This window comes from Taudactylus pleione, unplaced genomic scaffold (genome assembly GCF_031769625.1).
Source record: "Taudactylus pleione unplaced genomic scaffold, aTauple2 ptg000252l, whole genome shotgun sequence".
Classification (NCBI taxonomy): Eukaryota; Metazoa; Chordata; class Amphibia; order Anura; family Myobatrachidae; genus Taudactylus; species Taudactylus pleione.
In genome coordinates this window covers 1749662-1764464 of record NW_028284654.1, presented here as the reverse complement: position 1 = coordinate 1764464, position 14803 = coordinate 1749662, and the positions used below count along the sequence as shown (strand labels likewise).

Below are 14803 nucleotides of genomic sequence, written 5' to 3'. Positions count from 1 at the left end.
TCTCAGTATACAATGATGGATACTCTCTCGCGTTTATGTCCTCTCCATAATGCTAGTTAATGATTTATTTCCACCTATTCTAACCTACGTCAGGGAAGGGATAAACCAAAGAATACTGCGCTGGTGTGTCCCTGTCAAAACATCATACATATACTGTACACATATTTATAATCATCACATAGATTTATTAAAAGTAATTTGTAGTACAATACTAATTAAAAAAAATCCTATATAGCAACCAGTTAGTCTGAGCACCAACAATATACCTGTTATTGCAACCTGGTTCTATTAATACACCACAATGGATCTCAGTTCTATAGTTTGAATACCTACACAAATATTTATAGCAATAAAGAACAATAGTGGATAAGTATCCAGTGGTGACTCAAATTGCAACAATGTCCCCATACATATATAAAAGTAACTATTCACAGATTAGTGAAGTGTGTATGCCGTGAATATGTTAATAAAGTCCAGTACTTGATTTAATTCCAGAGAAAAGACTTAGGTTAGGTGTAAGCCATGGGTCAGACCTCTCAAATGTGATTTAGTGAAGGTATATTGGAGCTTATTCAGACCCAGTCGTTAGTTCTACGAGCTCGCAACCAGGTCGATGTTGCTCCAGTGCGCATGCGCGAGACCCGGCTAACGACGGGTGATCCGTCGTTAGGGGTCTCATAGCAGACGGGGCGAGCTGTCGATGTTGAGTGACAGCTCGCTCCGTTTGCTGGGCGGGCCGGGGGCGTTCCTGGCCAAACGGAGGCGTTCCTGTCGGAACGCTTGCCGTTTGGGGGCGGCCCCACTGACATCATCAGTGATGTCAGTTGGGAGCTTCCTGCTCAAACAGAGCAGAAAGCTCCCTGGGGCTTAAGGTTGACGACACCCAACCCTTAGCGGTCGTTAGAGCTGTGGGTGTTAACCCACAGCCTAATGACTGACATGGAGGCAGCCGTTCAGGATGCAAGCGGCCGCCCTGTTTCAGAACGACCGCTTGCATCCTACGACCGCCTCTGAATGAGGCCCATAGTGCCCAATCACACCCAGTCAGAGGTTAATGGGCCAATTTGAAGATGACTGAATTAGTCCCCCGCAATGGTATCCTACCACAGTCACGGAGCATCATGCCAACAGTAAAGCACCCTGAGACCATTCATGTGTGGGGTTGCTTCTCAGCCAAGGGAGTGGGATCACTCACAATTTTGCCTAAGAACACAGCCATGAATATAGAATGGTACCAAACATCCTCCAAGAGCAACTTCTCCCAACCATCCAAGAACAGTTTGGTGATGAACAATGCCTTTTCCAGCATGATGGAGGACCTTGCCATAAGGTAAAAGTGATAACTAAGTGGCTTGGGGAACAATACATCAACATTTTGGGTCCATGGCCAGGAAACTCCCCAGATCTTAATCCCATTGAGAACTTGTGGTCAATCCCCAAGAGGCGGGTGGACAAACAATAACCCACAAATGGTGACAAACTCCAAGCATTGATTAGACAAGAATGTGCGACCATCAGTCAGTATGTGGCCCAGAAGTTGATTGGCAGCATGCCAGGGCGAATTGCAGAGGTCTTGAAAAAGAAGGGTCAACACTGCAAATATTGACTCTTTGCATAAACTTAATGTAATTGTCAATAAAAGCCTGTGACACTTATGAAATGCTTGTAATGTTACTTCAGTATACCATAGTAACTTCTGACCAAAAGGTCTAAATACACTGAAGCAGCAGCGCTTTGTAGTGGTAAATGCATGAAAGCAACTAGGGGTATATTTTACTAAAGTGAGAGTTTTTAGAAGTGGAGATGTTGCCCATAGCAACCAATCAAATACTAGCTATTATCTTCTAGAAAGTGCTAGTTAAGTGTTTAAGTAGACTCTGATTGGTTTCTATGGGCAACATCTCCACTACTAAAAACTCTCACTTTAATAAATATACCCCTAGTTGCTTTCATGGACTTACCCTTCAGAGCACTACATTCAGTGATCATTCAGACGGATGCAGATGTTGAGATGATTGGCTGCTGAACATCAATGACATCTAATTAAGATAATGACAAAGATACTGGAGAGACCTGTACACAGGATTAAGACTTGTAGAGAAAGGGAACATTACCCTACCATGCCTACAGCCCAGGGGAGATGAGATGTGACTCTGTATTTCTGGTTACAGGGAACACAAATAGTAATTTGATCTTTGCTACCACAGAGTGATCATCACGATTCCGCTCTTCTACTACTGGCTGTGTAACTACAACACTCAGTGATGTTTTAGACGCAACATCTGTGAGAAAGTCTCATTCATGTGAGGGAATGACTCTGACACCCGCTAAATACTGTTTACTTCCATCCAACCTTCTCAGAACAGATGAAAGCAGCACTGAGTCTGAGCTGGATAAGTGGGTTAATACTTAATAGGCAATTTACATGTTTGGGCCCCTTCCCATCCCCAACTGTCAGAGAAAAACGTAATAAATACAAATCAGGGCGATCTGGGCCCTCGGTGCACATTGGGCCCTGAGCAGCAGCCTAGGTTATGTACCGGCTGATCCGGCTATATGCTGAACCACTAGAATGGGCTAACGCTGTATCCGGGTGACGCCACAACGTGGTAATTCTAGGTAAGAAGCTTTGTATTTTACAGTACAGCCTGCTGTAAGTAATATATGGTATGATGTACCCACTGCTGAATATGATATGGATGGTAAAGGCAATGCCGTAACAGGAGTCTATGGCTCCCTGTGCCAGCCCCACCCCTAAACCCATGACATCAAGCCTAGGGGGCGGAGCAGCAGTCTCCGGTAAGTAGAGCTCCACAGACTGCATGGTGCCTGTGCGGTGCGTCACCTTGGACCAGTGTTTCCCAACCCCGGTCCTCAAGGCACACTAACAGTCCAGGTTTTTGTGATATCCAGGCTTAAGCACAGATGGTTAAATCAAAAGAACTGAGGTACTAATTAGGACACCTGTGCTCAAGTATGGCTATCCTTAAAACCTGGACTGTTAGTGTGCCTTGAGGACCATGGTTGGGAACCCCTGCCTTGGACGCTCTGGGCAGCTGGCTCTGTGGTAGCGCAAGTGGCTACCCTGTAAGCCACATGAAGGTGCCGTGGGGAGGGACGGTGTCATCCACAGGGCCTAGATGTCACCAGTGATTTTCGTGACTGTATAGACTCAGAGACTTTTATGAAAGCTGCAATAATTTATTGTCAGTCGACATGAAGCCACATATACTCTTTACCTTCCATTTATTCCCCAATTACACACCCTTACTGTCACCCATACCCCACCACTTACCATCGGCCCTAAATATACACCCCACTATTGCCCTGCCTGCACCTCCAGCAGACTGGTAACTGATGCTATGGATCCTGTGAGCCCCATTACAGCCACCATGCTGGGACACCACCTTTCCCACGTCACAATTGACAGAATCAGTCAGCCGCACTCCCCCAGGTCCAAGGGGAACAAAGTGCACAGCGGTAACCCAATGCAACCAGTCAGGCTTCCTCTGACAATGAAGATCCATGTCTGATTGGTTTCTCTGAGGTTTGTGCAATTACACTTCATCAGTAAATAACCCCCCAATAAATATACTTATATGCCAAAGTGATGCATTTATCTATTGTTTATATTTAATTTGCAGTTTCAATTTTGTTGGTAAAATAAACTAATTTGTATCATAGCCTCTGTGCAGTGATATCATTGCATTCTTTTACTATTTAAATGTTGTGTCACATCTCCCTCTAGTGGAAATATCTATTACAACACTTTCACGCTCTGCATAATTCATTAGCAATCTCTTTAGTCTTATGGTGCATACGCACGGTCAGATTTGATGAACGATTGAACGATTTTTACAACGATTTGAACGAATTCATCAACGATGAACGATTGAACGATTTCGGATGGTATTAAAATTAATGAAATCGTCCAAATCTGTCTGCAAACACAGTCGATGTCAACTATCGTTATTTGACATGCGGGAACGCGCATCGTTGGTCGATGCACGCCCTACATGTCAAAGATATGAACGATTTTCACAATTGTTATCGTTTATATCTGATAAGAAATCTGACCGTGTGTATGCACCATTACAAACCACCGTACTCACATCTATAGATTATATACATGTCCATCAGAGCTGACTAACTAAAACCAATAGCAGCCAACAACGTCTTTTTAAAAAACAAAAACAATAACGTTATGGCCTGTTTTATACTTTGCAGTTTGTTATTTTCAGTGGAACAAATATTATTATTATTCTTTATTTATATGACGCCACAAGGGGTCCTCAGTACATATGTACATAAACAGGAATAGTATGAAAACAGGAAAAAAATAAAACCTGTGACTTACAAAACATTGCAGAACATGGACAAGCTTTATAAACATTGCTGCATGTTGAGAGCAATAGATCCATCTGAAACAAATGTCCCATCTCTGTCTGTACTCTAGTATAAGACAGATCTGTTTTGTGCAATCGCATGGTCGACGCCCAGTTACCGCCCATTTCATGGAAAGACTGGTCCATCAATGGACAGATCAGTCCGTCCGGACCTGCAATCACCGTCCATGTGCGAACTCACGGTCTGGCGAGTGTGATATTGACAATTCCTTTGTACGATACAATGCGCAATTTGCAGATATCCACGAGATCCCGCTACCTTCCCACTTACATCCAAATGAGGCCCCTGTAAAGGAGAACTTGATTTGGGAGCAGAACGCAGTAAAGTGCCATGTCGCCCCATCTCCTGCCCACTACGACATCACACAGATGGGGGGTTACAATGTACAGCGAATGCTGCCACCCACTACCAAACTGGGTCCTTATTTGCAGGGGAATGATTTCACTCTGGTCCAAAACAGGAATTTGTGCCCCATACACGGGTGGAGAATAACTTTTCCAAAAATTTGGAATCAAAAAGTAACTATTGTGTACCCTCCTATCCAGTTTATTTCTCCCCCTTTTCATTTTTCTGTAGCCTCCATGCATACTTGAAATTCAATAAATACGACTATACCTTTTCTCCTATGTATGCAAGTGTACACATCATTGCAGCGCGATGTGGGGATATCCCTTCATAACTTATTTCCCTACCAGCTGAGCTGGACCATGCTTCACTGGTATCCTTCTAGGTCTGCCATGTTGTATTATTTCAGGTCCTACATCTACGGTCCCAATTCCCGTTTGGCTAATCAAAAACACCCACCAGCGGACATCGATGATCGGGTAAAAACAGCATGTTAAAAATCCCAGACTCGCCGATCCTGATCATTTTTTGGTTGGGATCGTTGGATCGAGGATTATCCCGATTCCCCAACCCCAGCAGAACGGGGAATTGGGGCAATACATCGCAGATGTATGGGCCCCATACGATTATAGATCCCCAGTAATACAGCTATTGTATGTACACAGTAATTATTATCCTTTTATCTCTAGTCAAGCCCATTCCCCAGCCATCTGCCTCCACACCTGAGACGCTGAGGTTCTGGCTCCTAAAAGATAGACAGGTACTCACTTCATGATTCCAAGCGGATCAAAGTCTACTTCCTCCTCCTCATCCTCTTCCTCCTCGTGCTGTATTTCAACTTTTTTATTTTCCAGCTTACGTGTGATCTGTAAGAGAGGCCCTTCAGATGGTGCGTCATCTTTAAAAAAATCGTCATCTTCTGAGGGATTTCCGTAAGGCCTTATGTATTTCGACTGGTCGAAGTCGCCGATGCTGGAGACTGTCAATTAAAGATCACAAACTGATGAGATATGATGAACCCGATGCTGGCATTATTGGGACTTTAATCTATGAATGTACAAAATATTCTCACTCGTTGCACATATGTAAAGTTCTAATGTTTTGTTTTTTCTGTACAAGTGCTCCCAATTCTTACAGTGAAGTGCGTGGATCTGCACGCAAACATTAGGCCCTCTGCGGCGAACGCTTACGTTTGAGTCTCCTGGTGGGAGGAGGTGACTGCAGGAAACCAAGGGCAAAAACTAGATTCTTGTATTATGGGAAGAGATTTAAATAAAATTCAAGTGGTGTTGGCTAATTCCCTGGTTAGCTGGTGGCAACATAGATATTGTCCCTGCGACACATATGTAGGACTGACCGCGTCATTGCATGATAACCAGTTACTTATGGAATTTCCCCGTATTTTTTAATGTGCAGCAAATAAATGAGAGCCAGTTATGGTCTCCCCCATCCATATGTCTTTTACAGATAATCAGAAAATGTCCCAACAATGGGTATCATAATGCACCTATGACAAATAAAAGAAAAAAGGACTCCAATGGACCTAGAATATGAAGAAGCCTCTCTTTGGTAGGTCCCCCTATTAGAGAGCCTGCCTCTGGTAGGTCCACCTATCAAATAGCTTTCCCCTGGTAGGTGCCACTATTAGAGAGCCTCCCTCTGGTAGTGCCCTTATTAGAGAGCCTCCCTTGGTAGTGCCCGTATTAGAGAGCCTCCCACTGGTAGTGCCCTTATTAGAGAGCCTCCCTCAGGTAGTGCCCTTATTAGAGAGCCTCTCTCTGGTAAGTGCAGCTATTAGAGAGTCTCCCTCTGATAAACCCCCCTATTAGAGAGACTCCCTCTGGTAAGTAGTCCTATTATAGAGTCTTATTCTGGTAGGTACCCCTATTAGAAAGCCTCCCTCAGGTAAGTCCCCCTATTAGAGAGACTTCCTCTAGTAGGTAGCCCTAATAGAGAGCCGCTCTCTGGTAGGTCTCCCAATTAGAGAGTCTCCCTCTAGTAGGTCTAATGAGAGGCCCTCCCTTGGAACTCCGTCCTTTATCATGAACAGAAGCAGGAGCGAACATGTTCCGAGGACTGGAGTCGCCAGGTAAGATCAGGCGTCTCCCTATTGACAAGCATTCGTATTGTACCATTGTGGCTGCACCTCTACAACCCATGTGGGATTCAGAAGGTTGCGGCCCCTGTTTATGATGAGGAGATGATTCCATGGTAAGACGCAGGCTCTGCAAGTGTTGACCCAGACTGGACATGTGCCAGAGGGGAGGCTTATTAATGGGGGGAAATGCAGCTTGAATTTAACACCTGTTGTTGATCACATTTATAAGTATGAACAAATTAGTGCCTGCAGTAGGCGCTAGGGAAAACCTAGGATATCTTTAAGTAGAATATTATAAAGGCTTACAATAATATTATTATGATTAACAGGTTAGATAGATATGATATAATCCTGACAAACAGCGCATTTTTGTGGTGGCGCTCAGTATCGGCACCTTTTATTGGTCTATTTTTTAAGTCTTATGTTTCAGAAACAATAAGAAATCAGTGGAATATTTTTTTTATAAAATAAGCATCTGTCCACTTATGCAGAGTATATAAGCTGCAAGACAGCTTGGCCGGGATGTACTAAGGTTGCGGTGACCATTCCGCCAGTCACCGCAACCTTACTAATCGCATATGTACTAACATATGCGAATAGTATCGCAAATGACAGCTCTTGTGATAAGAGCTGCCCTTTTGCGAAGCAGCCGACACCGGGTGACGGGGTCCCACCCCGCCCCCTACGAGCCCCGGGAGCTTCCTGCTGGTCATATGTGCAGGAAGCCCCGGGCTCCACCTCCTTCTCCCTGCACCCGGAAGAAGATTAGGAGGAGGAGGAGGTGGAGGACCCAGGAGGAGTGCGGGCCAGCGACCATGGACAGCAGGTGAGTGGGGGCCCGCACTGGGCGACGGCGAATCGTCAGGAGCCGGGTGCGGTAAGCAGCCCATAGGCTTCTATAGGGTAACGCCAGGTTTTTCTGGCGTTACCCTCTGCACCGATAAAAGTGCGGCCGGGGCTTAATACATATGGAAATGCGGTAAGAACCCCGTTTTCGGAGTTTTTACTGCATTTTTCCATTAGTACATCCCGAACACCCTTGTATCTACTTGTAAGTCCAGGTGAGCACCGGCACCTATAGAAAAAAGTACTGCTCATGAATATGTGCAGTTTAGGATGTATAACAATGCACAAACAAGGAAACACAATAAAGCACAATACACTAACAAATATCAAATACTTAACACATTATCCTGTTTCTCCATGCAGGTAGCTGCCGCCTCAGACACCCGTACTCTTCAGGTGATCAAAATGTGGTATAAAACAGGCAGTCTCTCCAAGCAGCTGGATAGGCAGATTGACCAGGGGCTGACTTGTGTAAAGGATACATATAACAAAGTCCATAGTTACAGTGATAGCAAGCTGACGCGTTTCATCAGTAATTACTTCTTCAGGGGAACGACCCATTACAAACGGTAAATGGCCAAACTGTACCTCTAGTCTTTGTCATTTGTATCCTTTCATGAGGAGACTTATTTACCTACACGTCTACCTGAAGAGACAGAACCACCAAGGGGGCAGTGGAGGACACATACACAGCAGTATTAGTTGTGCATTTAAACACCCCGTTTCTCTGGCCAAATACAGATTATTCAATTACCTGAGGGGTCCACAAAGAACTTTAGTGGACAAGATAAACCTATTTAAATACTTACCTGCATGTGTATTATATCTGTGCTTACATCCATAGTTTATGTAATACTACACTATCAGCATCATTTTATTTAATACTTTATCTAAATAACACATATTAAAGTACATCGAACATTTTTGGAAGAGAAATTATAAATGACTAAGAGGCAACCAATGGATTATATGCTGACCTAGGAAATCCTGCAGTTCCCGGCAGGTGGCCAGTTCTCTCTCCCTCGCGATGGACTTCACAATATCATTGAATGCTACTCTCCTTTCTCTGATGTCGCTTTCCCCCACAAATAAGACTTTCCGTGGAAAGGGCGGCAACAAATACTTGGGATACAGGGAGGAAATCTTCTGGTAGATTTCATCAATCTCGCTGTATTTTTTCGACACCTTAAGGAGGTAACAGAGAAAAAAAATAAATAAGAGGACAATGATTTATTCCAGCAGACAAAGGCAGATTGAAGATTTCCACATGCTGCAGAACTACAAGTCTCAGAATACCATGGCAGCCAAGATGGCACATTCAGATGACACCTATACTGTAGGATTGAGGGGTCTATTTACTAAGCAGTGTTAGGAGACAGAATGAAAAGTGATAAGGTGCCAGCCAATCACCTCCTAGCTGCCATCTCACAGGCTGTCTTTGAAAAATGACAGTTGGGAGCTGATTGGCTAGCACCTTATCACTTTTCACTCTGTCTCCTAACACTGCTTAGTAACTAGACCCCTAAGTATGTTAATTATGTCTGATGTTACATTTTATACAGAGTATACGCTTTCCATCATTATTTACCTTCTGCTGCAACGCGTGGGTTTAAAATTAAATTGTTCAGAAATGCTTGCTCCTAATCAATACAAAATACTAAATATAGGGGTATATTCAATTGGGCGCAAGGTTTTCCAGCTAAAATTTATGCGAATATCGCAACCAATTTTCTATTATTACCGGTATGCTCGCTCCCGATATCCACGGTATCAAATAGTGAAAATCAGTTGCAAATTTACCACCCGGTGCAAATTACAAAAAAAAATAATAAACAAAAAATTGGGGAACAGCCTGTACCCTAAAAATAATACAAAACATTGTGTAACAGTAAAAATGGTTATTACTGTCCCAAAGAAAAATATATTTGATGTTTTAAAAATACATTAAATGGCTGATTTGTGCAGTTTTTTTTTAAAGCAAACAAATGATAAAAAGCATACTTTTTTTTGATTTTATGAAAAAAAAAAATATATATATATATTTATACAAACAACTAAAATGTAAAATGCAAAAAAAAACAAAAAACAGAAAAATTTAATAAGAGTAATTTTCGGGCAATTTTTTTTTTTAAAAAGATAATTTTTCGTTTACATATATGCTTTATTTAAATTCTGCGTGCATACATTAATGAAAAATTTTACCAACCAATAATAACATTTAATTATTGGACTAATTAAGCTAACTGTAAACTTCCAATTGTTAATTAGTCATTAGGCGTGTGTTTTAGGGGTCCCGACAATTTTTCCTTAAAATAACGATTTTAGGAAAAATTGGACTTGCTCTGAAGCTGCGAGAAAAATGCTGCGTTCATTTCTTATAGAAATTACCGTGGCTTACTTTCTCGTTGGTAATTAAATAAGTAAAACCTTGCGGCTGTGGGTAAATTTCTGCGTTGCTGGGTTTTTCAAAATCCCGCCTGCAATTGAATGTGCCCCATAATGTCAAATAAAAAAATACAACATCAAGGGGGAGATGTACTAAACCTTGGAAAGCAATAAAGTGGATGAAGATAAAGTACCAACCAATCACCTCCTAAATGTTGCTTTACAGGCAGGTGTTTGAAAAATGACAGTTAGGAGCTGATTGGTTGGTACTTTATCTCTCTCCACTTGATTACTCTCCATAGCTTAGTACATCCAGCCCCCTATCTTTTTCCTAATTACAAATATAAAAACAGACGAATATCGATTACATAACTATTCACCCCTTATGCTAAGTATCACTTAAATAAACCGTGGGGCAGTCAGTTGTCTTCATAGGTCACATAATGTAATGTTTTGTAGACCAACTGTGTACAAATAATGAGACGGATTCAGTATGTGCAAATTGGGCTATATTGTTACGGAGGGAAGCAGTCGGGAAGCCGGCGGTCGCAATGCCGACTGCCGGCTTCCCGACTTCTTAACCCCGGCAAGGTACAAATGACAGGCCTCGAAATCCCGACTCCTGTCATTAGACCTACGCCGGGAGCCCGACACCCGGCTTACCGATCGAAGGTAAACCGGGAGCCAGGAACGGCCGGCGGTAAATCATACTGATTCCATTACGGATACGCGTCTGTATGCAGAGAGCAGACATCTGTGCAGCCGTACCACCCCATCTATCTCCTGGCTGGAGTAGCTGCCATCTCTATCAGCAAGCATTTGTCCCAGCACTATACCTGGTGCAAGGGATTGGTCCAAAATCACCTCCACACAGCATGCAATTGGTCCACCATGCCACTGACATCCCCTGATACATCTAAGCTTATGTGCGAATGTTCCCATTGCTGCCCAGTGACATCCATTCAGCTGCAAATGGAGTTACGTATGACTCGCCAGTTGCATACACTTGGCATAGGATCGTGTGCGGTGCTAATAATGGCGAAATCATTCTGCAAAACGGAGCTGCTTGCAGAGCCCCAAAGTATAAGAGTATGACAAGGGCACCTGTCGGGGGGGCCAAAGAGAGGCCTCTGACAAAGTTACAGTCTCTCACCGCAGAGATGGAAGAAACTTTCCATGGGGTCATTCCATGTTATGTTCACTAGGTGTCCCCACCTTCAAATTTGATAACATTTTACATGAAGGTTGGTATATATGTCTGACGGGATGTAGCTACTGTCCCGGTGGTCAGGATACCAGCGCTAACAATCCCGGTGCCGGAATCCCAACAGCAAATGGAATCCTGGCACCAGAATCCCCACCGCCGGCATCCTGACAGTAAGTATTAGGGTTATGTTTAGGGTTAGGCACTAGGGGGAGGGTTAGAATTAGGCTGTGGGACAGGTTTAGGCACTAGGGGGAGGGTTAGAGTTAGGCTGCGGGAGGGGAGGGTTAGGGAGAGGTTTAGGCACTAGGGAGAGGGTTAGGCCGCGGGAGGGGGATTGGTTAGGCTGCGGGAGAGGAGTGTTAGGGTTAGGCTGCGGGGGGGAGGGTTAGGGGAAGGGTTAGGATTAGGCTGAGGGGGAGGGATAGGGTTAGGCTGCGGGGGGATTAGGCTGCGGGGGAGGTTAGGCTGTGGGGGGGAGGGTTAGGGTTAGGCTGCTGAAGGGTTAGGATTAGGCTGCGGGGGAGGAGGGATCTTGCTAGGCTGCGGGGGGAGGGTTAGGGCTAGGCTGTGAGGGGGTTAGGGCTAGGCTGTGAGGGGGGTTAGGGATAGGCTGCAGGGGGGAGGGTTAGGCTGCGGAGGGAGGATTAGCATTAGGCACTAGGGGGAGGGTTAGTGATAGGCTGCAGGAGGGGAGGGTAAGGGGGAGGGTTAGGATTAGGCTGCAGTGGGGGAGGGATAGTGTTAGGCTGCGGGGGTTCAGGGTTAGGCTGCAGGGGAGGAGGGTTAGGCTACGGGGGGGAGGGTTAGTGCTAGGCTGCAGGGGGGAGGGTTAGGCTACGGTAGGGGGATTGGTTAGCCTGCGGGAGAGGAGTGTTAGGGTTAGGCTGCTGGGGGGGTTAGAATTAGGCTGAGGGGGAGGGATAGGGTTAGGCTGTGGGGGGTTAGGGCTAGGCCGCGGAGGGGGGATAGGCTGTGGGAGGGAGGGTTAGGCTGTGGGGGGGGGAGCGTTAGGCTGCAGGATAGGAGAGTTAGGATTAGGCTGCGGGGGGAGGGATATTGCTAGGCTGCGGGGGGAGGGTTAGGGCTAGGCTGCAGGGACAGGGTTAGGCTGCGGAGGGAGGATTAGCATTAGGCACTAGGGGGAGGGTTAGTGTTAGGCTGCAGGAGGGGAGGGTAAGGGGGAGGTTTAGGAATAGGCTGCAGGGGGGGAGGGATAGTGTTAGGCTGCGGGGGGTTTAGGGTTAGACTGCGGGGGAGGGAGGGTTAGAGCTAGGCTGCAGGGGGGAGGGTTAGGCTGCGGGGGGAGGGTTAGGGTTAGGCTGTGAGGAAGGTTAGGGCTAGGCTGCAGGGGGGAGGGTTAGGCTGCGGGGGGGAGGGTTAGGCTGCGGGGGGGAGGGTTAGGCTGCGGGGGGGAGGGTTAGGCTGCAGGGGAGGGTTAGGGTTAGGCTGCGGGGGGGAGGGTTAGGGTTAGGCACTAGGGGGAGGGTTAGTGTTAGGCTGCAGGAGGGGAGGGTAAGGGTTAGGTTACTTACCTGCAGGTGTCGGTATGCTGATCTCCGGGATCCCGTCAACCCTGTCTGACTAACTTTGGGATCATTTTAGTTCACAATATGAAACAGTAGCAAAACTATGGACCTCAAAGAAGGGGTGGGTGCAACTGTCACCGACAACGCAGTTAACAATCAGCAGGTGGGGACGTTCTTCAAAAATTGGTTGGCATGACATGGAATGACCACAGGGACAAAAATCTACACGTTATGGCTCATTGTGACGATTGGTAGAGATAATTATTGAATAAATCCCATTTTGATTCCATGATGTAAGAAAATAATAACTGAAAAATGGTAAATATAAAAATTGTATCCCTACCCAAAAATTTAAATGTAGAAAGAATGTACTGAGTGTATATATATATATATATATATATATATATATATATAGCCCTCAAGATGGGATTCGGAGGTGAACATTAAAGTCCCTATGTAGAGTCAGGAGTGAATCTATAAGGAATGTGCAGCTTTCCACCTTAGTAAATCCATGTTGCTTTGGATGGGGAATGTGTGCGTGTGTTTTGGGGTTTTTTTTTTGGAACACTTATGTAATAAGAGTCCTATGGCAGCAGACTACAAAATGGAGTACTGAATACAATATTGATTACATTAGTTGGGACTAAATAGAATATTTGGAATATCAAAGTTGCCTAAATGTAAAAAGCTTGTTTTCTATTTTCATATAGAAAAGTTTGCTCCCTCCCTTTACGTATGCCAAAGCAATGTCAAAGCAGGGTAATTATTTAATAATTTTATAATGGTACACACATTATTCAGCAAAATCGCGGAAAATTCACACCGTTTTTGTATAAATGATAAGTAATTCATGAAAATAGTATCAGGGTGCCCTCTACTGGAAAACTGTAAGACTACATGCTGAGACATGCATGGTATTTGTGCTCCCTCTGCTGGTCACTAATAAGATTTACAAAGTTAAGCTGGCCACACACTAGACCAACTCACATTAAACCATCCAACTAGTTGATTGGTTGGAATGAAAATCTGGTAAGGGATGAAAGCAAATGACAATCAGCAATTTGCTCCCAAATGCCGGAAAATGGACTAAAAACAGCTGTTTGAACAAAATGTTTTGATCAAACATTTAACAAACTTGTCTGACGACCATTTTCATCTGTTTTCTGGCATTTAGGAGCAAATTGCTGATCATCAGTTACTCCCATACGTTACCAGATTTTCATTCCAACCAATCAACTAGTTGGCTGGTTGGATGAAAGTTGGTCTAGTGTGTGGCCAGCTTTACTCTAGAGCAGTGATTTTCAACCTTTTCGACTCAAGGCACACTACACAAGATTTTAAAATTGCCAAGGCACACCATCCGGCTATACGTGTGCGTGACCAATGAAAAAACAAACATTGGCTCCCTCATAAAAATATACACACATATTGGCCTCTACATGAATAAAACACACTACATTGGCTCCCACAGGAATTAAACACACTACATTTGCCTCAAGAGGCATAAAACACACTACATTGGCCTCCACAGGAATAAAACACACTACTGTACATTGGCCTCCACAGGAATAAAACACACTACTGTACATTGGCCTCCACAGGAATAAAACACACTACTGTACATTGGCCTCCACAGGAATAAAACACACTACTGTACATTGGCCTCCACAGGAATAAAACACACTACTGTACATTGGCCTCCACAGGAATAAAACACACTACTGTACATTGGCCTCCACAGGAATAAAACACACTACTGTACATTGGCCTCCACAGGAATAAAACACACTACTGTACATTGGCCTCCACAGGAATAAAACACACTACTGTACATTGGCCTCCACAGGAATAAAACACACTACCGTACATTGGCCTTCACAGGAATAAAACACACTACTGTACATTGGCCTCCTCAGGAATAAAACAGACTACAATACTAGTGCGCTGAGCAGACCGCCGCGGCACACTTGACAACGGCTCGCGGCACAC

At 44.5% G+C, this 14803-nt stretch overlaps 1 protein-coding gene across 3 annotated transcripts in view; it reads right to left on the bottom strand.

Moving 5' to 3' along the window:
- Positions 1–14803, bottom strand: part of HS1BP3 (HCLS1 binding protein 3) — an 84730-nt gene that overhangs the window by 51646 nt on the left and 18281 nt on the right. For all 3 annotated transcript variants that reach the window (XM_088480276.1, XM_088480277.1, XM_088480278.1), the window contains 2 exons: positions 8674–8881; positions 5521–5731 (listed from right to left, as the gene is read on the bottom strand). In XM_088480276.1, coding sequence (XP_088336402.1) covers positions 5521–5731; positions 8674–8881 — 419 coding nt within the window. The remainder of the gene's footprint in view (positions 1–5520; positions 5732–8673; positions 8882–14803) is intronic.